The sequence below is a fragment of the Cnephaeus nilssonii genome (genome assembly GCF_951640355.1).
Source record: "Cnephaeus nilssonii genome assembly, chromosome: 15".
Lineage (NCBI taxonomy): Eukaryota > Metazoa > Chordata > Mammalia > Chiroptera > Vespertilionidae > Cnephaeus > Cnephaeus nilssonii.
This window is the reverse complement of record NC_137086.1, coordinates 4,432,061-4,458,889: the sequence shown is the minus strand read 5'-3', so window position 1 is coordinate 4,458,889 and position 26,829 is coordinate 4,432,061. Positions and strand designations below refer to the sequence as shown.

The window sequence follows — 26,829 nt, the reverse complement described above, 5'->3', positions numbered from 1 at the left end:
GTTCTGTTCTTTACTTACCACATCCATGAGCACACCTCTACCCTGACCGTGCTGTATGGGGCAGTCATTTATTACTTGCATGGAGAATCAGCTTCATTATGTTATGAATATTCATCAGCTTCCCCGAGACCCTTTTCCCCAGAACGCTTCCCCATCGTCATTTCTGCCGATTATCTGTAGGCTGTGTTCCTCTTCTGTGGGAGGGGTTCGCGTGACAGCCTGGAAATTCAAGTTCTGGCAGTTTCCAGCACAGTTAGGTGATGGCTGCCTCCCTCCCATGGCTTCCGCTCTGGTTAGATGATGAAGCTCAGAGTTCCCTTCCAGGTGGAAATTTCCCGAATAGGAATTCAGCTCCCCATTGGCCTGTTGTACTGGAAGTTTAGAGTTCACCTTTTCACTGTTGATTCTTAGGAACTTTTTTTGGCGTAAGGGACATTTGCCCTTTGCCTGTCTTAAACATTTTAACTGCGTTGCCAAGTTTTTATTATCTATAATTTATCTTTTAAATTGCTATCAGAATTTTTTAAAAATTTGATTGTTATTCTTTCCTCTTATGGTGTGATCTTTTGTGTCATCCTTTGGAGGTTGTTGATTCCTAAGGCCATTAAAATAGTTTTTGTTTCTTACCACTCTGATGGTTTTATTTTTACACTGGAATTTTATGCCCATTTGGAATTTATTTTGACATAATGATTGTGGAAGCTATTTAGATTCATTTTCCCCCAAAATGACTAGTTATTTCAACTCTAGCAAAACTTCAAGGTAACTTTTTCTTCCAGTGATATCTTACCACAGAGAAAGTAATGTTTTCTCAAACCATGAACTTGACGAAGTTGTTTAAGTAGTTAGTAAAATTTTTTCTTCTCTCCCAAGGGATTGCATGTCAGATGATGAAAATATCAAATAGAGTAGCCTTCGAAACTGGGAGTGGTTTGACCTACATCTTTTTGGCAGGTGTCCTCAGAGATCATTTTAAAAACTGCTCTTCCTGTATGTCCCCTTCATTCCATCCCTTTTTCTGCCATAGGACAACCTTCATTTTAAAAAGATGTCTTAAGTCTATAATGTGGCACCAAACTGATTGAGACTTGTGAGCTGGATATATTTAAATGTTCCCACTGGCATTCAATGTAGAAATAGCCCATACATTCTTATTGGTTAAACGGTTACTTATTAACTAATATTTCTTATAGAGGAAGCAGTTATGAATACTCACAAGATAAAATAGTCAAACAATCCAGAATGGATATACATGGACAATAAATCTCTCTCCTCATTCTAGTTTCTCTGACTTTACCCCTCAGCTTTTTTTATATTAGTGTCCTACCAAAATATTAAATGTTACCTTCTTTCCTAAATCACAAGTAAGTGCTTACTACTTCTACGTACTTTTCTGTATATTGCTTTTGTTCAGTTATGATCTATATTGAAGATTTTTCCAAATGAATACATATAGTTTTACTATATGTAAACTTGTTTTATTCTTCTTTAATGGTTATACAGTATTCCATTGCTTGACTTTTATATAATTCATTTAATTAGTTCCTGATTTAGTGCATTTTATTTTAGAAACATTGTGGTAGTGAACCTTCATAATTATGTCTGGGCATGTATACATTTTATACATATATGCCTGGCTGTATACATTTTTCGAACTGGAATTCCTGGGTTCAGAGCAAAGTGCAGTTAGAATTTTGGTAGCTACTACAGAGGTTATATATCTTTGTACTTGAATCAACAATTAGTGTGTTAGTCCTCATCTGAATTAAATTCTACAATTTTGCAAGAGCAAGAAAGGCCTTTATCTATCACTCAGTCATACAGGTGCTTACTGGGGCCCAGAGGTCTTCATCTGATCACTTATGATGTCAGCATCATTAGCTCTTTTTGGCCTGATGTCTGTCTGACTGCCTTTCTAGTCTCGTCTTTCAACATTGCTCTCTGCACACCTTTCAGAAAATAACTTTTCATTAATTAAAAATATTTATTAAATACACTGTTTTTGTCTCTGGATTATTTTTAAAATATGTTTTTATTGATTTCAGAGAGAGGAAGGGAGAAAGGGAGAGAGATAGAAACATCACTGATGAGAGAGAATAATCACCGATTGCCTGTCTTCTGCACACCCCTTACTGGGGATCGAGCCTGCAACCCTGGGCATGTGCCCTGACTGGGAATCCAACCGTGACCTCCTGGTTCATGGGTTGATGCTCAACCACTAAGGCACATTGGCCAGGCAGTCTCTGGATTTTGAAGAATTTATTTAAAATACTTCAAAGGAATTACAGATTCTTAAATTAGCAAATCACTTTCTCCTGTTTTTTATTGCCGCATTACATTACCAACCGCTTCTTCCCTTTTTCAGGTCTCGGGGGAGACAAAATTGTCACTGAATCAAGACGTTTCTGTTTTTGCTAGAAGAACAGCTGGAAGTTACCCGCATCCCATCTTTATTTTCATCCTTTCTAATATCTTGCTTCCTATCACTGTAACCCTGCACAAATCACTCACCTCTCTGAGCTCCGATTTTGGCTTCCTCAAAAAGCAAATGGTGCTATTTGCCTGTCTCACAGGCTTGTCCTGAGAGATACAGAAAGCATCTACAGAATACTTGGGAGTAGTAGGTTTTTGATAAATATGTGTTGGATCTTACGTTGTTCAATATAAAAAGGCAACTTAGCCAAGCTTGTTCCTGCTTTTTAAAATGGGTCTCATTTCTCTTAGGTGCTGCTTACAGCTGATAATAGACAAGCCCCCTGCCATTCAAGAGGAGCTGGACCTTATCCAAGCCGTCGGATACCTAGAGGAATTTGGGGTCAAGATCCTGCCTCTGCAAGGTGAGTTATCTGCTTAGTGTTGCACTGATCACCTATTTTGCATTAATTTCCTACCGTTTCTTATTAGTTTTTTAAACGAAAGAGTACCTTTGGTTATTTAATCCATCAGCAGTAGATCCCGCCCATTTTTCAAATGAAACTTAAGTGGAAACCCAGAAGAAAAAAGAAAACCGACATTTTATCACAATTTTATTTTTTCAAGGTTACAGTTATGACACTGAAAGAAATAACATTAGTACCAGCATCGAGGCTATTGGATAAAAACAAAGACAGAAATTGGGATTATGGATGAGAATTGCAGATTTACATCAATTTTGGTATATAGTTTATTTCTGCATTTTGTTTTAGTTGCATAGATTTAGTAGCTATACATGATAATATTTTTGATAATATTTCTTTTCATGCTTACTGAAGATTATTCTTTAATTAGGTCTATAATGTTATTTTAAAAGAGGGATGACAAGAAGTTCCTGTTTAGAGTTTAATTATTAGCAATATCTTGACATTGCTCAAGATCCTTTACCTAAATGTAGATATCGGGTAAGTACCAGCCAAAACAGGTTACTTGTCCTTGTCTGCTGTGTGCTGTGAGTACAGTGTGCTTCTCCCCCTGCCCTGACCTTTACCTGACGGGTGGGAGGGAGAGTTTCTGTGGCTTCAAACCCTGGACTCACCAGGCAGGTGTTGCTCAGTGGTTGAGTGTTGACCCATGAACCAGGAGGTCTAGGTTCCATTCCCCCTCAGGGCACATGCCTGGGATTCGGCTCAATCCCCAGTAGGGGGCGTGCAGGAGGCAGCTGATCAATGATTCTCTCATCATTGATATTTCTATCTCTAGCTCCCTCTTCCTTCCTCTGTCTGAAATCAATAAAAAAAGATTAACATCCCCCTCCCGCCCCCCCGCCCACCATCCTGGACCTCAGTGCCCTAAAGGCAGCAGGTAGCTTGGTTCTTAGCTGCATGCTTGGCTGGCTTCAGTGTAATCTCTTGTCTTCATTCCTAACTGTGGAAGTGTTTGGAATTGGGGGCGGGGTGGATCGCTGAATTCTTCCATCTCTCTAGCTCTGATACTCTGTGGCGCTCTATTAGCAGTGTTTTTGCTGGCAGTGTTTGCACGGCAGCTGATGGGTTTGAATATCTGCAACCAGACCTCCATTCCTGCTGTAGCTTCTGAGGCATTTCCTGCCGTAGGAGAGTCTGAAGGAAGACCTTTGCTTTCCTGTCCTCACAGCTTGATCCATTGGTTGGGAATTTCTGTTAGAAGACCTTCCAGATGTGGAGACAGAATGTGTCCTTTGTATGCTGCCTGCTGTGTTTGTGCCACGGATTCCCCTTAAGTTTACGCTGCCTTTGTATTCATCAGGGACACTGGGCCGACAAAGGAACTTGATATTGCGAGATTTAGGGTCTAGGTATTGTACTGTAGCCAGGGAACAATTGTTCATTTGAGATTTAGGGTCTAGGTGTTGTACTGTAGTCAGGGAACAGTTGTTCATTTTGTCACCTTGCTTTATTTAGAAGCCTCTTTGCCCACCCTTCAGGAGTTACTGTTTCCCATCAGGTGGAGGCTAGTGGTACTGGCTAAATTATAATCAATGATTTAATAGAAAACAGGAATGAAAATATTATATATAAATGATTCCTAATGTATATGTCTCTTATGAATTATTTGTATGTGTACATGTGTGTGCTTTTCCCTATAGCTTGGGTGCTTATGTGAATTATTCTTACTATTCAAATGAGCAGATTTAGGACATTTTAGTCGTCTCCCAGATTCTTTCTGTAACAGGAGAAGTCAGTTTTCCAGACGAACAGCACGTGGTGGAAATCGGCCTTGAGCCAGTTTTGCCGCTTACTGCTGGGTAATGGACAGGCAGCTCAGCCTTACCTGGCTTCAGCTCTCCGAGTGTCCGCTGTCCTTTTTGTTCTTGTAGTTGAATGTACTTGCACTTTCTACTTGAGGGTGAATCAGAATGGTGTCACCTGCCTCCTCGTGCTCCCTCCCTCTTTTCCTCCCCACCCTCCGTTCCTTCTCCTCCCTCCCTCCCTCCCCTTCCAGCAGTGAACATTGAATTCGGCACTTTATTCCAGGAACTGAAATAGTGAAGGGAATGAGTGAGGCACGCTTGCTGACTTGGAGGGACTGACATACTGATAACAAGACAGAGCCACACTGGAGTGCCATGTAGGAGTTTAAATGCCGATTCAGCCACTTGGCGCTCAGTGACCTGTGGCAACTTAAAGTCTTTGAATTGCTCCTTCCTCAGATGGGATAATAATACAATATTCCCCAGACAGTCCTGACAGTTACATCTTGAAACATTGAAAACCCTTACAGTAGAGCAGTGGTTCTCAACCTTCCTAATGCCGCGACCCTTTAATACGGTTCCTCGTGTTGTGGTGACCCCCAACCATAAAATTATTTTCGTTGCTACTTCATAACTGTAATTTTGCTACTGTTATGAATCGTAATGTAAATATCTGTGTTTTCCGGTGGTCTTATGCTACCCTGCTAGCAGTTCTCAACCTGAGAACCGCTGCTGTAGAGCCTAAGACCATCGGAAAACACGATAACAGTCACTTAAGCTAGCTGTTAGGAAATAAAACACTTTCTTCCTAGCTTCCAAATGCCCATTCATTTGCTGCCTTAGATGTTGGGTGGCAGAAAAGATGCATGTTGTACATTCTTTATTCGGAAGCAACAATAACTTGAACTTTTTAAAAAGTTGTGTCTTCCACTCCTGTTGATCTGGAGGCCAGCACGGCTCTCATTCCGCTTAGCTGTCTGACGTTAGGGAGGTCAGGTACCCGTTGCTGATGCCTCTTTTTTGGTCTCTCTTTCTCTGCAGTGCGGCTGCGCTCCGACCGGGTCAGCCTCATCAAGGAGTGCCTTTGCCAGTCCCCCACGGGCTACAGGCAGTCCGCCAAGCTGCTGGGCCTCGCCGAGTTGCTGAGGGTCGCTGGTACGTTCCGAATGCTCACCGGCAGAGGAAGGGTTCTGTGTGACTCTCATCGCTGTCCTGGGCGGACATAGACTGTACCAGGGTGCGGCAGGCTAGCTGCTCTTCTGGGAAGATGGGCAGATTATAAAAGTGTCACGTGGGCCTCTCTGTAGGACCTCTTGAGTGGCCTCTTAACATAATGCCTTTCTGACCTCGTCTCACAAGTCACACACCGTCTTTCCCACCGCACTCTGTCTGTCAGAGGAAATCGCCAACCAGCCTCCGTGCAAGGGGCGGGCATTAAGCTGCCTCGTCAGAAGAGAGACTCGAATCTGTGGATGTGGAGTAAGTTCTGTGTCATGAACCCAGAGCCTGGCACGTCCTCATTAGCCTTCTCTGCTTCTGGCCAGACAGCAGCGTTTTCTTTAATCTTTTCTAGTCCCGCCACCCTCCTGGCTGTTCTCCCTGCGAGTCTTGCCTCGTTCTGTTTGGAACATTTTTCTAGACGTCATTCTTTTTGGGCCTATTTCTGGTTGTGCCTTTCCTTTTAATCACCTGCTCAGATGGAACTTTCTAAAATTAAAAGCAGTTTAATATTTCTACTTTGGACTTCAAGATGACTGACCCATCTTCACATAACAGTTTACATGAAAACAGCAGTAATTCTCATTTTGCGCTTTTATACTTATCTAAGTTACTTCTTCCTGTGTTCCTTATGGCGGGATTATGAATCTCATTTTGCACATGTGGCCACAGGAATAAAGAAGTTAAATAATTTAGTCCTTACTTTGAATCCTTTACTCTTACCTTACTTTTCCACCTTTTTAGACGTTGGATGATGGTAATCAGTGGACCCTGACTTAACGTCAGCTGATTAGGGGCTTTCGCTGCACCTGTGAAACACCTTCACCTCAACACCTGGGTTAGTGTCTGTAGCCCAGCCACGCTGCCCAAGGAGAGAAATCAGGCCTGCCCTCTCAATTGTGATTAGATATTTTGAATAGACGCAAACATTTCAAGAGTATTATCTAGGAAATAGGTTTTCTATTCATTGTGAGATGTGCATTTGTTATTGATAAACTTACACACATTGTTCCATTTCCTATATTACATGGTACTGGAGGGATGGAAAATGTGCCCTTCTTTCCTTCTAGTCATTAATTTGACACAAAAAAGATTAATAGGGGAAACACCACATTTAATTTCATTCCTTCTGGAGCCCCATCCTCTCTAATAAAATGGTAATATGCAAATTAACCATCACTCCGCTACATAAGCCACGCCCACCAGCCAATCAGGGTGCATATGCAAATTAACCCCAATCCAAGATGGCTACAGCCACAGTGAGCATGGTTTCCCAGGTAACAGAGGAAGCCAAGCTTTCCATAGCCCTTGCAGGCCTAAGCCTCCACTCAAGCTACAAAGTTTCAATTATAGAAGGTAAACAAATTCAAACAAATGGCGGCAGAATGGAGCTTGAGAGAGCAGGCCAGGGTTGCCGGTGGCAACAGGGGAAGCAAAGCTTTCCGCACACCCTGCCGGGCCCACCCACTTAAGGCTACAAAATTTCAATTGTAGAAGGTGAATTAACTGCCACAGAACTGGCTGCCGCCCCAGAAATGGCTGCCGCCCCAGGCTACAAAGTTTCAATTGTAGAAGGAAAATAAATTCCAGATACCAGGGCCTCTGCTTGGGTTGCCAGGGGGCGTGGCCGGCCTGCAAACCACCACAGGCCCCTCGCTCAGGCCGCTCCACGCCCCAAGGGAACCTCACTCTGATCCGGGACACCCTTCAGGGCAAACCAGCTGGCCCCCACCCGTGCACCAGGCCTCTATCCTATCTAATAAAAGAGTAATATACAGATTGATCATCACTGCAACACACAATATAGCTGCCCCCATGTGGTCAAAGATCCTGCCCCCATGTGGACACAAGATGGCCACCACAAGATGGCCAGCAGGAGAGGGCAGTTGGGAGGCACCCGGCCTGCAAGGGAGGGCAGTTGAGAGGGACCAGGCTTGCAAGGGAGGGCAGTTGGAGGTGATCAACCCTGCAGGAGAGGGCAGTTAGGGGTGACCAGGCTGGCAGAGGAGGGAAGTTGGGGGCAAACAGGCTGGCAGGGGAGCAGTTAAGCATCAACCAGGCTGGCAGTGGAGTGGTTAGGGGGTGATCAGGCTGGCAGGCAGAAGCTTTTAGGGGCAATCAGGAAGGCAGGCAGGCGGGCAGTCGGACATCCCTCCAGGAGTCCCAGATTGGAGAGGGTACAGGCTGGGCTGAGGGACAACCCCCCGCCGTGCACTAATTTCATGCACCGGGCTTCTAGTAAAGACATAAGATTCAAAGGCATTTGGGCAGTTGAGGCTTCTATGCCATCCTGGGCTAAGGGGAAGGAGTGGGGGTTTGGGCTTCTGAAGGGAGGAAGGCAGTTTACAGGAAGGTGGGAAGAGCAGGTGTTTGGTGAACAGATGTTTGCCACGCCACACAGGTAAGTCCTTCTGATGTAAGAGTCATCTCTGGCAACAGCTCTCTGCCGGGTACAGCCCCCTTGTCTATCCAAGTTCTAGGCAGTTAAGGGGGAGGCAGAAGCTCTTCCCGAGTTGGCCTGGTCTTGATGGCCATCCGCACAGTCTGAGGAGGCATGTTCTAATACGAGTGTGTTGTTCTCATGATATGAATCTTAGTGCGGGGTCAGCTCTTTTCAGAAGGAGTCTTTAGACTGCCTTGAGCCAGTACTCAGCTTGGATTTTACTTAAACCTTTGAAGTACAGAGGGTTTGTGGGAACAATTTTAAAGTTTCATTCAACCCTTTCTGTGATATGTTTGCTTTTTCTTTCAAACCATTTTATAGCTTAAAAATGCAAAGACCATATACATTTTGTTTCCTGGAAATATTGAAAATAATTTTAAGGTTCTATTACCTCATTAAAATATAAAATATCTTTTTTATTTTTAGCCTAAATAGACAAATTGTTTTTATTGTAAGTTTGAATTATTTGTCTTATAATTGAAAAGTACAGTGAATTGAATCTGTGCCCATTTCACTGAGGATGTTTTTGAGCCTCTGCTCCATGCAGGACTTGGGCTGGGTCTTTAGGATTCAACACGAAGCCACCCCTGTCCTCCACGAGCTAAATTCTGATAGAAGGCGCACATTGTTAGAAATATAATGGCAATAAATTGGTATTCAGTGAATGAAATGTAAAGGAACATGTAGGAGGCACACCTAACCATGTATTTTATATGAAGAAAGTGTGGAAATGCCCCAGAAGGAAGTGACATCCAAGCTGACTTCTAAGAATGTTCTTGGGAAAGTAATTTAAGATCTTTGTGTTAATATAAGCTGAATTTGGTATTATTTCTTAGTGTCTAGATGCTCACTATCATAAAAGATTAGCACTGTCAGTGAAACAATAAAATTACATCTATTTTACTTTGTTTAAATTTTTCCCTTCTTATATTTGTCATTTTAAATTATAATTAGAAATAGAACATTCAAAGGGCAAAATACAAAAGTGAAATTTGTTTTTAGCAAGAAGCTTGGAATCCAAGGCAGTTTAGAGCCGACTTTTCCTCCATGCCCTTGGGTTGGGGTGGTGGGCTGGGCTGCTGTTAATCACGATTGCTCAGGAGACTGAGACCTAATTCAATGATGAATAAGTAGGTTAGAAAGTAAAAGTTGCTGTGACCTTTGGTCCTATCATCTTTTAAAATCAGTTCCATCTTGACTTTTTATTTTCAAATTACTTTGGAAGATGGGTTCGTGAGCTCGTTGATGAATTGATGCTGTGAAACCATGAAGTCATTTGTGTGTGTTTACAGGTGAAGACCCAGAAGAGAGGCGTGGCCAGGTTCTGATCCTTCTGGTTGAGCAAGCGCTCCGTTTCCATGACTACAAAGCAGCCAGTGTGCACTGTCAGGAGCTGATGGCCGCAGGTGAGCCAGGCCACCCTTAGCACTTTGCTCATGCCCCCTTTAGGTGATGCAGATGGAAGGGTCTGCTCTGAGGTCCGCTGGCCTGGTTGGTCAGCTGGCGTATGTTCATGAGACGGGAAGCATCTCGTGAGCACTGGTAAGTGTGTATGCCGTGTGCTTGTACATGCAGCTAACTTCCTTAATGGGCTCGGAGCTTGTATTGTAGCTGAGATCTTAGTTGCTTTCCATCCCCATTAAAACAGCCTCATAAGTTTAAGAACAATTTTATGTAAAATATAGCGTCTTTTTATGTATTTGTTATTTAAAAGTAAATCTAAGTTTTCACAGTATCTACCATTTGTGACTATATAGTCAATATTTCTATTCTTTAAATTTTTTTAGAAGATGGGGTAGTGCTTTTTAAACAGATATTGAGAAATTGGGAAGTAGTTTGAAACCCTAAAGTTTTGTGTATTGAAATTCTAACTCAGGTCTGTGGAGGATAAGCAGATGTTGTTGTAGAATAGTTTTGCTGGTAAACCACAGCGCATTCCCCAGTGGGCGAGGGCGGGATATCGTCTTACCCCGGCTCTGCACTGAAGGATCGACTTGTGCAGCAAAGCCTGACTCCATGGAAGGCCGAGCGCCTCTTCCTCCCTCTGTGCTTTCACAGCCAGCGGTTAAAGTGCATCGCCTCACTCTGTGATAATTCACAGAGCCGGGCCCCTATGATTTGTGCACCTTTGGTATGTATTCTGTTAAAATGTTATTTTGCCACGTGTTCAAAATGGCAAGGAAGACTTTATTCAGGGCTTTTGCAATGGATGTTGAGGCTGTTGCAATAGGGGAGAGAGGCCGAGCTGAACTCTGAATGCAAAAATGACAACTGGGGGTGTAGAGCCGAGGAACAGAGTGAGCGGGTCAGTGGATGTGAAACATGGCTGCAATGAGACATCGAGGGGAGTGGCGTTCTTGCCGACGCATCATGGCAGGGTTCTTGCTGAAGGCAGGGCAGGGCAATCAGATGTCAAGGGTGAGGGGTAAGGAATTTGTCCAGAGGTCCGGGTGGTTAGTGATCAAGGGTGGGAGATCCCCTCTCACCTGACTTAGCAGGATGCTTGCTGACACTGGGCTCTGCGGGCTCAGCAGGGACTGGGCCGAGCGGGAGGCCTGGTCGGGACGAGGGTGCAGAGGAGCCTGCCTGTGGTTCAGGCAAGGGGAGAGCTGCTGTCGGTACAGCGTGAAAGTGCCTGACACACGGGGACGTCTCACGGTTTACAACCTCAGCATTAGAAAGGTCTTTTCATAACAGAGCCATGTTCTGAAATATTAACCAAGTGATTTTGCAACATTAAGTTCAAAATAATTGTGGTTTTCTGGAAAACCATTGTTGTATCACTCTAAAATTGTTTATTTAGAGAGCTTTCTAATAATTTTATTCCCGTTAGTGGTGGTACTTGGGTTAAGTTTTACTTTATATATTAATAGAAATTGTTTTAGGTGGAACCCTACTTTCAAACTGGAACTCCTTGGAGTAAGAATAAGAGTCTGTTTTAAGGGTTCCCAGGGTGACGTTGTGCAGGAAAAGGATCTTTGCTGGCAGGCAGGGCTGATTGCGCTCCTGGCTCGCTCCTTGGATCTCTTCGATAAAGCGAATGGTCTGTGGAGCTGTCTAGAATAATTTCTGTTTCTAGCGCTTCGCAGTTTACAAAGTACTTTTACATACAAGTGTCATTGAATCATTTCAACAGCCCAACCAGGAAGGCATTATTATGTCTCTTTGTAGTAGTAGAGGAGGTGTGATTACTTGGAACTTTCTCCAGCTCACACAAGTGTGTGTAGCGGGCTTGGGCCAAAGCCTTACGTTTTCTGAATGCAGACATCCAGGTTTTCTGTTTTTTAATTTATATATATATATATATATATATATGTGTGTGTGTGTGTGTGTGTGTGTGTGTGTGTGTGTGTGTGTTTATTTCAGAGAGGAAAGGAGAGGGAGAGAGAGATAGAAACATCAGTGATGAGAGAGAACCATTGATTTGGCTGCCTCCTGCCCACCCCCTACTGGGGATCGAGCCTGAAACCTGGGCCTGTGCCCTGACTGGGAATTGAACCATGACCTCCTGGTTCATAGATTGATGCTCAACCGCTGAGCCACACTGATCAGGCCAGACATCCCACTTTTTACTCAAAATCCAAGTAGATTATTTGTAGTTACTAGAAGCCCGGTGCACAAAGATTCATGCAAGAATAGGCCTTCCTTCTCCTGGCTGCCAGCACGTCGTGGGCCCGGGAAGGCGCAGAGGGGAAGAGGTGTGGGGAGCGAGGCAGGCGGGAGGACTGGAGAGGTTGGCTGTGCTAGTGCGTTTCACTTTCCCATTGTGCAAATGGGATGCAACTGGCCCCCTTCCTCATCCTCTTCCTCCTCCACCCTCCACCTCCTGCATGCCCCCCCTCCCTCCACACCCATTGCCCTTCCCCTCTTGATTTGGCGAGATAGGGAGATCTGGTAATTTGGGTTACTGTGTAGGTGGCCTCTTTGATCTATTCAAAACAAAGCTGAGCCGCCACCATCACCCCTTGGCTGGCCTGGGGCTCTCGGGGCGTGCTAACTGTGCACTGAGCAAGCTCCCATGGGCGTGGACACGCCCGTGGGACTGCTCCAAAGCTAGGGTTTTGTTTACCAGAGCAGCGGGGCAAGGGTGGGGTAGAGGGAGATGCCAGACACCAGGAGCTATGACCTCAGGCACCAGAGGGTTGCCTCTGAGGCTGGGGGCTAGGCCACAGGGAGGCTGCAAAGACGGTTGACAGGTGTGGAGCGTGGTAGGAAGGCCCTGAGGAGGCTCACTGCCCAGAGGCCCAGAGCAGATGGGGGGCGGGGCTGCCTCCATCTTTGTTGGTTTAATTTGCATACTCACTCCTGATTGGCTGGGGGTGTTATGAAGTGACGGCAATTTACATGTTTCTCTTTTATTAGTATAGATTGTCAGGCAATCTGAAACTTAACAGAGTTTATCAGAAACACGTGTGTGGAGTGGCGCTGAACAATTGGCTGATAAACCAGCGTACTGCTTTTGGTCTGCCATGGTCCTTGTGTGTTTCTGGTTCTATAAAATTATGCATCACTGCGGACTATGGTTCTGCTTTGGTGACACAAGACCTGAGCAGAAAGCCATTGACACTCTTGCGTTAGATTGGAGAGTTTTCTTCTTTTGAAGTCATTGTGTTTTTTCTTGTCAACTTGGCAGGTTATTCTAAAAGTTGGGATGTTTGCAGCCAGCTAGGACAATCAGAAGGGTACCAGGACTTGGCCACTCGTCAGGAGCTCATGGCTTTCGCGCTGACGCATTGTCCTCCCAGCAGCATTGAGCCCCTGTTGGCAGCGAGCAGCTCCCTGCAGACAGAAGTAAGTGCTTCCAACACTGTATATCTGAACTGTGGGAAGGGCGTTTTTTTTGTGTTTTTTTTTTTTGGGGGGGGGGGGCAGAGTGGATCTTAGGTTTGTGGTCATTTTAAGAAATAATATAAGCGTTTTAATTTATGGAAGAAAAATAGCTTGTTATTCATGTGAAAATGAATTTGACGATATCAGGGTATAAAACAGTGTTGTTTGCTTTATTATAGCTAGGAAGAAAGGATACAAAGCAGGTGAGAGAAAAATAGAAATTAATATCAAGAAATAAATTATTGAATATAGTGGGAAAAGTTAGTGTTGTCAAGAATAAAACATTAGACGTGGTCATGTAAAATATATTCAGAACCCTCTGAATTCAAACCAGTGGTGGCACCACCCCTTAGCGGTCCTCAGCGGGAGGGGAGTGGGCTGGGGGTGGGGTGAGCGTCCTAACATCCACGGGGAGTTCTGCGTAAGGGAGGAGAGTGCTCCCGGGAGACACTGCTACACAGAGGCAGAGGCTCTGGAATTCACACTCGCATGTCCAACTCATTCCTCGCACATCGGGCTTCTCACGAGACTCCACCTCGAAACTGTGGGTCCTTGTGAAGCTGTCCCGAGGGCCCCCGGTCCCGCTCCCCAGACAGTGCAGGAGGAAGCGGGCCGCGTCTCCTCCAGAGAGAGCTTTCAGGTTTCCTGCCGGCACTGTGAGGGAAGCAAGTTTAAAAACACAATTTCTTTACCACGTGTCGTGTTCTTTTTTCAGATTCTTTACCAAAGGGTGAATTTCCAGATCCACCGGGAAGGAGAGGAGGGTATCAGTCCTGCACCGTTACTTAGCAGAGCGCCGCAGGAGGTGAGCGAGTGTTGGCGGGGAGGGTTTGGAAGGTGGCTGGGGGTGGCACGAAACGGGAGCCACCTGACCTGGTGTACAGGACCCTGCGTGTGCATGCGTGAGTGTGTGTGTGTGTGTGTGTGTGTGTGTGTGCATGTGCGTGTGCTTCTTTTTCTTTTTTTGATGATAGCGTTTTTCACAATAAATTATTTTTTAAACTTTTTTTTAATTGTTTAAAGTATTACATATGTCTTCTTTTTCCCTGATTGACCCCTCCCCCCGCCACTCCTGCCCCCCAGGACAAGCCCCCACTGCCTCAGTGTCCGTGTCCATTGGTATAGCTAATATGCATGCGTACAAGTCCTTTGGTTGATCTCTAAACCACCACCCCCGCCTTCTCTCTGAGGTTGGATGGTCTGTTCAGTGTTTCTTTGTGTCTGGATCTATTTTTGTTCATCAGTTTATGTTGTTCATTATATCCCACATATGAGTGAGATCATGTGATCTTGATCTTTCTCCGACTGGCTTATTTCACTTAGCATAATGTTCTCCAGTTCCATCCACATAGTTGCAAATGGTAAGAGTTCTTTCGTGTTTCTTTTTTTTTTTTCCGTCTATAGAGACTGTGTTTTTTTTTTAAACATTTTTGTGTGTGAAATATAGGGTGGGGCACAAGTAGGTTTATAGTTGTGAGTACACAAAACACAGTTTATTCTTGTATTATTATTTATCATTATATTATTTTCCATACAAACAACTGTGAATCTGCTTTTGCCCTACCCTGTATAACGTTCACTTAGAAAAAAGGCACAGTATAAAATGTGCAGGTCAAGAAATGATCACAAGGAAAGCATCCATGAGACCTTCACATCGTGAAACCACCACGCAGTGAAACCGCCACACGTGACCAGCCTTCCACAGCCCCCTCCTCTCTCGCTAATCTCCAGGCTGCCTCTTTCCTCCCACAGAGCCCCGCTGCCCTGACTCATGGATCCCAGATCTTTGTGTTTTTTGTTCTTGTTTTAAATAATTTTAATACCTTTCGCACCCCTCCCAAAATAATAATTTAATTTGACTCATTTTTATACTGTTGGTGTGTGAGATTCACCCGTGCTGTTACATGCAGTGTGTGATTTGTTGTTACTGCTGTGTAGAAATTAATGCATGTGCACATGTGACAGTTTCTCTGTCTGATGCTGATTGACGTTGGTTTCAACTTTAGCTTCTAAGAACAATGCTGCAGCATCACTGTGTGTGTGTGTGTGTGTGTGTGTGTGTGTATGTGTCTGGTGTGCACGAGCATTCCTTTTTTCTGGCATCCACCCACCTGGCCTGGAGGTGTGTGCTGCCAGCTGTGCGCATGGTCGGCCTCCGTGGACACTCCGTGGCTTCCCACAGGGTCTCACCCATGGCACCCTGACCGCAGCGTTTGAGAGTGCCATTGACTGCAGTCCACCTCCCTGCATGGTTGGTTTTTAAAACTTAGCCTATTCTCTTGAGTGTCTACTGACATCTGTTTGTGATTTTGATTTGCATTTTTCTCATTACTAATGAGAAGGAGTTACCTTAGGAGAGATCCTGTTTTGAGAGGTACCTGTTGGATACTTTTGCCCATTTTTTATTGGCCTTTTTCCCCTTTTCCCTTTTCCTCATTGAGATTCTCAGGAATAAAATTTGTATGAATCACTTAGGGAGGAGTAACCACCGACACCTCTTTTCTCTCAGTCAGTGTTTGCTGCATGGAGTTTAGCTTCCCATTGCTGTCTCCAGCAACCTAAGACTGCCATTTCTGTAGGTCGGAGTTTCTGATATTCTCATGAGATAAAAGGGATGATAATCCTTTTTACATATTGGTTTTCCACAGGATTCCTTTAATTAATAAGCTGCATTTTCTAAGTGTAAAATGGCCTTCATTTTCCCAGTAACTATTTGGGAAGACAATTGGCTATATTCTTTTTGCCAACTCATCTCCAGTTGTATACTATACAGTGTACAGGTACTTCTAAAAGTCTGATGCACTTTTTCTCAGAGTGAAGTGAGTACAACTACCTGTTTCCATAATTCTTTTATATTAAATCTCACAAACATACATTGAATATACACGTGAGCTCCTGAGTACTTGAAATGTGACTAGTGCACCTAAGGAATCAATGTGACGTTTTACTTGATTTTAATCAAGTTAAATTTAAATAGCCACTGACTACCAGACCGGACATCCCAGCTGTGGAAGATCAGCCTCTATGTGGAGTTTTGGTTCTGCCGTCAGCACCGCGGACAGCGGACTTTCCTTGTGTAGGTGTGTGCACTCCCGCTGGATGGGAAGCCACAGCATTTCCCTGGTGCCTGGACCGGTGTGGATGCTTTTGGTCATTTGGCACGTTTTGACTTAGAGTTTTACTGATCAGTTTCTGTTGGGTTTTCCTCGCTGGATGTGAACGCTCCCTCTGTTTCCTTCATGGGAATCAGAGCAGTTCTTACGTTGGCTGATGGTTACGAAATGACGTGTGTTTTAGGAGTTGGCACATTTTCCCATCTTCCGAGGGCTAGTGGAAGACCTCCGTTTAGTGACATTATTTATTCCACATTTTGCATCTTTTGAGCCTAAGATCCTTTCCTACTTGTCCAGCACATCCCGCGTTTTGTCTGTCTCTTCAGCCTCCTCTCCTCTCCTCTCCTGCCTTCCAGACACGTGCTGTGTTCCGGTCACAGTGACTGGACCACCGTTCTCTGAGTAGGTGCCATGACTCCTTCGGTGTTCGAGTTTGCTCCCTGCTGTACTGCTCTCCTGGCTCGGCTCTGGCCACCCATCTAAAGTATCATCTTCCTTGTAAAGTTTGTTTTTGCCCCCACATTCTCCCATCCCTGTGTCAGCGTGGAGTGGTCTGTGTGGCATTGTCTGGTAACTGGAAGTGTGCCAGTTTTCTCTATTCTCTCCATGGAGTGCTGGTCATGTGGTGAATGCTCAGGAATTGTTTGATAAAGCTCCGTGGGGAAACTCCCACTGCATAAAATCAGTCTGTGGTAAAAGTGAATTAGAAAGTACACTTCAGCCTAAAAACAAAAAGGAATTTCCTATTTAACTCATCTGTATGTGGTGTGGTGCCTGGGATCCTGTTAGGTTTTAGCCATTGTAAGGGGCGCACCATTTCTCTGATCAGTGTAGACTTGCAAAGTGTGTCTGCTGAGTTCACCGCCGAAGCTCATTCTGAATCTCCATCCTTCTTTATAAAACCCATCAAAAGCCTTTGAGACGTTTGGGTTTCCTATTTTCTGCTTCTACGATGAATTAGAAAGTGTTGGCCTGACCCCTTGGTGGTTTCTTTGGAGTAGGACACGCTGTGTTACCACACATGTGTGCGTGTCTCTCCATTAGACTCTCTTTGTAAATGAAGGCGACCCGTAGTCCTTTACATGTTCTGCTTAGCAAGGAAAAGGGGTTCTTTCGAAATGATTGTCTCCCCCACCTTTTTTTCTAGCTCCTTAAAAGCCGTCCTGTCTTCCTTTGTCCTCCTCCCGCAGCTGTAATACATCTAGATCTCGTGAAGTGCTAATCCAAACGCTCAGCCAGCACATTATGGCTTTGATTCATGAAGCACATTTCAGAATATTATGGCTGCTATTATTAGATTAAAATACAGGGCCCAGCTCTGAGATGCCGCGGTTACACATTAAGAGATATGATAACCACATTAAATTACAACTCATAAATGAGAGCTGACTGGATGTGTAATCTGCTTAATGCTCAAGACTTTCATTACCGAGTTGTGGAAATCATGATTTTTATTTATACATCCCAGCAAAGTAAAGATGTAATTGCTATGCAGTAAGTAGCATTTGCATTAGTACCACTGTGGCCTACAAGGGCGAAGATATTGCCTGTTGTCCCTGTGAACAAGATATTTGTTTATAAATAGAACAAAATGCATTGGGAAAAACCACCAAAATTACAGTTTTCCAGTTTCTTATTAATGTTGGTTATTATGTTTTTTAGATGTAGCAGTATTCTGCCACTTAGACTATATTAACATTTTGTTTAGCTAGTGTTAGTTATGTCACTTAGCCAATGGTATTTTCCCCAGATGAATCTAATTAGAGCTGGAAATGGGTTATATACAAGGTTCCCATTAAAAAATCATTTTCACTGTGGGAAAACTTGTTCTGAACATTTTAAGTGGCTACAGATTGATACAACTGGACAAATTAATGTTTAGAGCTGGGCCTGGACTCTAAGCAAAGAGCTATTTTGAATTTATAAAAGGATAGATTAGAAATACTATTTACATAAAGGTGAGCACAATGGGAGTTGTATTTTAATACCATGGACAAACCTTTCCTTTTGCACTCACCAGTTGATAGATATTTGGATTGTTTCCACTTTTGAGCTTTCATGAGTAATGCTGCTACGAATGTTCCCATACACGTCTTTGGAAATACGCCATGATGTCTAGGTACCTGGGAGCAGCGGTGCTGCGTGGTGTGGTATAGATTTGTAGAAACTGCCCATTGTTTTCGGAGTGGCTGCAGCATTTCACTTTTCCCACCAGGAACCATCAAGGTCCCAGTTTCTCCACATCCTTCCTCATCAGCACTTACTGTTGAAGGGATGTTTGATTCAAGTCATTTTTATGCATGTGTGTGGTAGCTCATTCTTATTTTGGCATGCAGCTTGCATTTAAAAAAATATTGTTATTGATTTCAGAGAGGAAGGGAGAGAGAGAGAGAAATAGAAACATGGATGAGAGAATCATTGACTGGCTGCCTCCTGCACACCCCCTACTGGGGATCGAGCCCACTACCCGGGCATGTGTCCTTGACCGGAATGGAACCTTGGGCCCTTGAGTCCACAGGCTGACACTCTATCCACTGGGCCAAACTGGCTAGAGCCAACATGCATTTTTGAAATAATTAATGGCACTGAGCATCTTTTCATGTGCTTATTGGCAATCCTATACCTTCTTTGGTGAAATGGCCATACATATTTTACAACTGGATTATTTGTGTGTCCTTATGACTAAGCTGTAAGAGGTTTTTTGCTTTTAATTCTGGATACAAGTCCTTATTAGATGTATGAGTTGAAAATGTATTTCTCAGTGTTTGCCTTGACGTTTTACTTTCTTAATGATGACGTGTGAAGTGTAAGGTTTTAAGTTGCGGCCCTGCCCTTGCTCAGTACTTGCTTTCACCGCTGGTAAGGAAGCTGTGCCCAGCTGATGGTGTGAAGATTCACTCCTGTGCTTTCTTCTAAGAGTTTATAGCTTCCTCTTTCATGCTATTGACAAGTCAGTAACAGTAAGAAACCACTTTTTATATGAAATAAGTACAGGCTTAACGAATGTCCACATACAGAAACGTGTTTAGAACTGGACCTCACGCCCTACACAAAAATTACCTCAACAGGGTCTTATCTGTTCTCCCTTTTTTTATGTTTCATGATAGCTTGTTCCTTCTAAAGGATGTTGAACCTCATATATAGTATGCACGAAGACACAAATTAATATTTTGAAGCTTTAAATGAAATAATTTAGTCTGGAGTGGGTTTTCGATACTGTTACTGCTTTCCTGTCTTTCGTGTGTGTGTGTGTGTGTGTGTGTGTGTGTGTGTGTGTGTGTTAGAATTTTGGTTTGAAGGCTCATTTTGAGCCATCTCACTCAGTTAATTTTGTCTTCGCAGACCCTATGCACGGATTCCTACTTTAGTGCTTTCCCTCCCTCTAATCCCAGGCTGCTTTCCTGCGGAACCCTGTGCTGCGGTCGCTTCAGCCGGGACTCCGCCCCCACGGTGTGGAGGACGTGGGAAATATGACTGGGTGCCAGGGAGGGGTTTGGGCAGTCCTGAGGGCCCTGGCTTTGTTCTCTGCCTCCCAAGGCCACAGCTTAATAATGAAGTGCATGGCCCCGGCAGTGCCTGCCCTCGGTCTCCCCTTCGCAGGGGATCCTTTGATTCATGATTCCCTGAAAAGGGGCATCTGGCAGCCACCGGCACTTCTGGTTTCTGACTCTCAAAATGTTGAATTCTATTGGCTTTGAGCATCTCCTGACTCTTTTTCTGTTATTCAGTATTTTGGAGCACCCTGAGCTCATTGTTCCATCTTGACTGTAATTCGTACTGTTTTCTTTAATTACAAAAATAGTACAGGCTTTTATTTTAACAACCCATTTAAGGGGAGGCAGGGGTCCAGGTAAGTAACATTATCAGGCATATTTTATTTCTTAAAAGTAAAAAAAGATGTGAAACATCTGCAATAGAATCCAAACATTTGTTAACTTTTGATAAGAAGTACATGGAAATTTGTGGTAAGTTTGGTCTTTCTGTTTTTTAAAAATATACAAGTAATTTCATCAGCAATACCTTGCTCCACAAAGACGCCAGGCCTCTTGGCCTTCTTGCCTTTTTACAACCCTTCCCGCCCCTCCTGCCTGTGTCCTCCCAGGCATCCCGTGGCTTGTCCTCTCACTGCCTCCAGGTCTCCGCTCAGATGTCTCCTCATGGAGCGCTCCCCTGCTCTCACATGTAGCCCCTACCCCCAGCCCAGCTCCAGGCCGCTTTCTTTACCTCACTGACCCTGTCGTTTACCTGATGCATTTCTGACACGCTTCCTGTTTATTTTCTGCCTATCTTCTCGTGGAGTGTACGCTCTTTGTGGCAGGAACCAGGCTTTTTTCACTGCTTGGTTTTCAGCATGTAGAACAGTGTCTGTCAGCGTTACGTTTGATGTCACAAATATTTGCTGAAGAATCCATGCGTAAGATAAATGAGGAAGGTAAGATGTGGATGCGATGGGTGGGGATAAATTCCGTTATTACACGGGGAGGAGTATTTGATTGGGGCCCAGTTTGGTAAGTTCTCAGTTCATTGGTGAAATAAGGGGTTGCCTTTGTTTCCTAATGTACCGTGAGTTTCTTGAGAGCAGGGGACATATCTTAATTGTCATGGTAACCCTGTTGCCTGGCACTGGGTCTCAAACATTGTACACATGCCAGAAATATATGTTCAGTAAACTTGTTTTGTGGACATGTTAGCTGTGATGTCCCAGAAACCTGCGTTTTAAAAGATGAGAGTCCTGGAAGACCAGGTATTTACATCTCAGAGGTACTGGGCTAGCTCCTCCTAGAGGACTTACCTGTAAGTCAATATCTGTAAGCCCTTTACCTGTAAGCCCTTTGAGATGAATTAAATTTTGGGAAGGTAAAAGGAATGGAAGGGCTTTGCATTGTTTATTGCGGGGGGGAAGGGGGTGTGTGAGCGTAGTGTAGCAATCACAGAGGGGTTTAGTTTTCCGGTGGTACCTAGCTTAGGTCCTCCCTGAGGACCATAAAGGCGTGGACATGTGGACCTTCTTCCATGTTCCTCGGGAACAGCAGAATATGTCTGGCTGTAAGATAGTATTAAAATTAATGATGCCGTTGACGGCTAAACCTCTCTGTCTCCCATTTATATTGGGACCAGGCTGTGTTGGAAAACAAGATTAGCCTCTTTTTCTTGAGGGATTGAGGGTTAAGTTTCTCCCAGTTGGCAACTACACACTTCAAAGATGGTGTCCCGAGGCACTGTGGACTGGTTTCCCAACTGCAACGGACAGATACGTAACAAGCCGACAGTCCCCCGGAGCCACCCAGGGGGTGGAGTGCTTACCCCGTGCGGAGGGCAGCCTTACCCACAGTCACAGAGGCTGGGCACTGATGTTGGATGGACCCCGGTCACACAGGTGGCCTTAACTTCCCATACGTAATGACTGTGACCCTTTTCCCCAGCAAGGCGTCCCTCACTGATGACCCCTGGCCTTAGCCGGCCTCCGGGGGTCCCCTTCATGTCTTTCTGTAAAATGAGTGCCTAGTGCCCCGGTCGCCTCGCTGGGAAACCTGTCCTGTAACTCTGGCCTTCATTTTTCCGGCTGTTGACCCGTTGCGCTGCCTGGTTTTCCAGCAGCCCTGGCCATTGAACCCTCGCAGGGAGAGGCCAGCTGCCCCATGGAGGGAAACCAAAGAGCTCCATTTTGGCCATCTGGTTCATACCGCTTTGAGTTCAATCTTCCCGTTTCTGAAGTAAGTGCAAGTAAAGGCTGCCTATGCTCTACCTGGAGTGTCCTCCCAGACATCCCGGGCTTGTTTTGGTGGATTAGTCTATTTCTGCTGCTGTACACTTCCTATTAATTGTTTACCTGCAGGAGTGTTAATGGGGGCTGTGGACTGGGAGTTGTTGGCCTTGGAGGCACAATTGCCCATGCTAATTTTGGTTTTACCATGAGATCTGCAGATTCATATTGAGCAGTGGTTTGAAGTGTGCTGCTCACGGGTTGAGCTTCAAGGGGCTGTCACCCCCTGAGTTGCTTCAACCCTCTTATGTGACTTAGTTTCTCTCCTGCTGTCTGATGCACTCAGGGGCTAGGTGACCAGCCTTTATGTCCGTGTCCCCAGATGAGTCAATTATTCGATTACAGTTGTGTTGGAATTTCCTATGGGGCTCCTGCTTGTCCTGAGGGCTACCTCCTGACACCTCCACATATGTGCTTAGTCACCTAAGAATACCCGACATTTGAGCTTGAAGGGAGTAAATGCCCCTTATCTTTGGAGCCGAACAAGTTCAGGCTCTCATTTATCCAGCAAAAGGTTTTGTTCAGACTCTTAGAGAGCAAATCCAATTGAAAATCCAAAGTTAAAATCCACCCACCCATTTTTCCCTCCTGTCCTGAAGTCTCTCAGTCTTATCTTTAGCCGGGGTTATCTCAACCCCTAACCTTCAGTTCCACTTCAGGAATTTTTTTCTTTAAACAGCTCAGATAAAGTCAGGGCCTTAAAACAGGGAGGTCTGGAATTCCACGAAAAACTTACTCATCTTCACCAAAGTTGGATGCAAAGCAAGGAGCTGGTGGGGCGCACGTGGCTTCCGCTGGTACCTCGCCCGGGTCCGGGTCTGAAAGTGGTCCTGGTGGGCTTTGGAATCTTGCCGCACTCACCCCATGTCAGTGTTGACATAAGAAATGGCCAAACTGAGAAGGGCGGTAGACAGTGAGTCATGGCACCGGTATGAGCAGCTTTGTTGGCGCTCGGTGCTCGAGTTTGGCAAAGAAAGAGTTCAGAGCCAAGAACTCTAGTGCTAAAGGAAGTTCATTTAGCAAGCAAAGCGAAACTGCGCTCACAGAAGGTTCGAGCGGCTGCTCCGAGAGCTGCCTTGTCCTTTAGGAAGAAAGTCACGGAGCCCAGTGCGCCGTCTCCGTTTCCCCATCCCGCTTGCCAAGGGATTTTCTTAGCTTCTTACTGTCCTGCCTCAGATGCATTTAGTAGCAGTGATTTAAAAATTGGGCATGGAGCCGAAACCGGTTTGGTTCAGTGGGTAGAGCGTCAGGCTGCGGACTGGAGGGTCCCAGGTTCGATTCCGGTCAAGGGCATGTACATTGGTTGCGGGCACATCCCCCGGTGGGGGGTGTGCAGGAGGCAACTGGTCGATGTCTCTCTCTCTCATTGATATTTCTGGCTCTCTATCCCTCTCCCTTCCTCTCTGTGAAAAATCAATAAAATATATTTTAAAAAAAATAAAATAAAATAAAAATTGGGCATGGAAAAAGAAAATAAAAATGTACTTCATATACCTCTATTTTTCCTAACTACAGGTCTCTTAATCTGGGTCCAGCCAAGAATGCTAGGTGATTCAGAAGGTTTTGGTCTCTAAAGCCCCTAAAATAGTGTGACAATCGTGGTGAGAGTGTATTGGTGACTGTGTGTTCATATGTGTGCATATGCATGGGCTTTCAGTTTTCTGGGGAAAGAACTTACAGTTTTTATTAGAAATGTGTGGGGGTTCGTGACTCCCAAAGGGAGCACTTCTAAAACAGCCTGGCCTGTGCGTTAGCAGATGATTTACTCTGGGGGGTATTTTTCCACTGCTTCTTCTGACAGAGACTTCTGAGAGTGGCATCGCCGGTAACCAAGGTTGCATTAATATTTGAGTTCAGGACGAAACTCGCTCTCAGTGTCAGGTGCAGGTGGATTATTTAAAGACATGCTGGAGGAGAGGGGTAGTGGGTGAGCTCAGTTTGAGCTCGGTCATCCCAGCTTCCTGGCTGTGTACCTCCAGCTCAGTTATGGTAGGCAAACAGGTTGCTCAGAAATTACCCCTCATGGTACCAGCCACCAGAGAGAGCACCTCGTATAGGTAAACTCTAAAAGATGATTCACTCTGGTCCTTGGTCAACCGGAGTCGCTTCTGTGAGCCAAGCTTGGCATGTGGAACCACCCTTGCTGTTGCGAGCCCGTGCCCATTTGGTAAAGGTGTGTCTGACAGGTTTGGAAAACATTACTAGTGCTTGGTCAACCGTCGAGCTCTGAGGCACACTTGACACTAATGAGATTTCATGTTAAATTTTATGCTGGGAGTTGTTGATTTGGTTTTGGGGATTAGTCTATTTCTGCTGCTGTACACTCTAAATTAATTAGCAGCATGCAGCCACGAATCAAATGTGCAGCAGTAATCATTTCAGGATTTTGCCTAACCTCTTTTTTCTTTCTTCATTACATGAAGTTGAAAGAGAACTATTTTCCTCATTAATGCCTTTGGTTACACTATAATCGTGGTGGATTGCCCCCAAATTACATCTCCTCTGTGGTCCAAATGAGCTGTTTATTTCACTTTCTCTTTGGCAGTTCTCATTAGGGGAGCTCGCACAGAAAGCCTTTTATCACACACATTCCTGCGTGTGTGGATTTCACTTATCTTCCCGAGCAAACTTTCACGTTTCAGAGGTTTTAAATTGCCTTTCTTTATTTTATTTTATATTTATTTATTAAATTTAAATTCTTTATTGTTTAAAGTTAAATTACACTTTCGTGTGTAAAGTGTAGGTTCATTTGGTGAACTAGAGCAGTTGTTTTACATTTGACATTTTCCGATAGATTTGATTTTCCTGTGCATGAAGTGGTGTTCTGTTTAAGTGCCCCATTTCTTACCGTGTTTATGTTTAGTTCTACTCTTGGGGTAGTTGATGACATTCAAATCATTCAGCATGCCTTCTCAATTAAGAAGATTCTGAAGATGAGCAGGAACGGGAAGTGTGACATGAAATCGTATTTGAATAACACTCAGCTGCCGCTAACATTAACATGTTAGAAAATGTGTCTGCAAACATTTAGATGGAGCAGTGACCCCGGACTTCTTACATGTCCACAGATGCAGAGGACACATCGGGATGTTCACACACTCAGAGCACATGGTAATGAATAACCATTGTCCCTGCCCTTGAAAAGCTGTGGTCTAGTCAGGAAGGCAAACAGACAAACAAAAAACACTTACACTATCAATATATTACGGTAGTGCGTTCAAGTGTGCCTACAATGCTCTTGTATTGGACGGGGCAGTACACTGTCTTACCAGGATTTATAGCAGAACTCTTCCCTGTTAGGGAAAATATAGAAGAACATCTTTGTGACCTTGGAGTAGCAAAGATTTCTTAAATATGATACAAAAATACTAATCATAAAGTGGCAAAACTGATAAATTGGACTAATTTAGAATTTAAGAACTTCTATTAATCAAAGACACCATTAAGACAATGAAAAGATAATCTGCAGAGTAGCAGAAAATATTCACAGTTCTTACATCTAACAAGAGATGTGTACCCAGAATATGAAAAGAACCCTTACGAATGAGTAAGGAAGACAACCACCGACAGAAGAGTGGGCAAAATACAGGAGCAGACATTGCACCAAAGAGGAAACAGCCGGCCAGCCAAGGCATGGGCCGGGGTTCATCTCCATTAGCCTCTGGAGAGGTATCCCCAGGGGCCAAAACCCTGCAAGGAACAAGGCGCCCATTGCTGGCCAGACCTGTCAGGAGGAGGAGACCCTGAAGGCTGGCGCCTGTGGGCAGCACAACGTGTATGACCTGTAGCTTTTTTTTTGTCCGATGGTATTCTAACACCTACTCTGCAGCATTATTATAAGACGTAGCATTGTTTGAGTGAACAATTTATTTCTTTTTTAAAAATGTTTTCTTGGTATTTTTTACATAGAGGAAGGGAGAGGGATAGAAACATCGATGAGAGAGAAACATCGATCAGCTGCCTCTTGCACACCCCCTGCTGGGGATGTGCCCACAACCAAGGTACATGCCCTTGACCGGAATCGAACCTGGGACCTTTCAGTCCACAGGCCGACGCTCTATCCACTGAGCCAAACCGGTTAGGGCAACAATTTATTTCTTAATCTAAATAGTAAACACTTTAAAATGTCTTGTCAAAGAAACAGCATGGGAGTATCTCCTTGGCAGGATATTCCATTGGTAAAAAATGAAGAACCCATTTTTACCTCCTCAGTGTTTCTGAAAGGGATTGTGTGATGAAGGCACTATGGTATTTTTCCCCTTCGTTCTCTTTTGCGAGTGAGGAACAGTGGGCCAGTAGTGCTGGGTTTCACGTTATTGTGTGATGGCAGAAATGGATTTTCCAGTTTATCTGTCTTCATGCCCGGTCATTCTCAGGAGCCACCTCATCACCCTCCGTTCTCATGACCACGCTCCTCTCGCTCCTTCTCCATCACAGGATGCAGCCGGCGCTCCCGGCGGCAGCTCGGCGGACCTGCTCCACTGGACCACGGCCACCACCATGAAGGTCCTTTCCAACACCACGACCACCACCCGGGCGGTGCTGCAGGCCGTCAGCGACGGGCAGTGGTGGAGGAAGTCCTTAACGTACCTCCGGCCCCTCCAGGCAAGCACGCGCTTCCTTAACCCCCTGCGCGGCTCTGTCCGCTCGTGCGCCCTGCTCGGCGTGGCTCCCACCGTCTGCTCCAGGTTGTTCACATGATCTCTTAGGGACCCTGGGCCTCCCGTCCGCTGGGCGATGAGTGATTTGCTTTATAGAACGCAGTGTCCTCCATGGAGTGCTTGCAGGCGCGTGTCAGGCGTTTTCTGTGTATCAG

The 26,829-nt window shown here is 44.8% G+C and overlaps 1 protein-coding gene across 2 annotated transcripts in view; it reads left to right on the top strand.

Annotated features, from left to right (window-relative positions):
* NBAS (NBAS subunit of NRZ tethering complex) overlaps positions 1-26,829 on the top strand; it is a 206,444-nt gene that overhangs the window by 104,454 nt on the left and 75,161 nt on the right. For both annotated transcript variants that reach the window (XM_079792004.1, XM_079792003.1), the window contains exons 31-36: positions 2,725-2,837; positions 5,687-5,800; positions 9,599-9,712; positions 12,940-13,097; positions 13,852-13,941; positions 26,451-26,618. In XM_079792004.1, the coding sequence (XP_079648130.1) occupies positions 2,725-2,837; positions 5,687-5,800; positions 9,599-9,712; positions 12,940-13,097; positions 13,852-13,941; positions 26,451-26,618 (757 nt within the window). The remainder of the gene's footprint in view (positions 1-2,724; positions 2,838-5,686; positions 5,801-9,598; positions 9,713-12,939; positions 13,098-13,851; positions 13,942-26,450; positions 26,619-26,829) is intronic.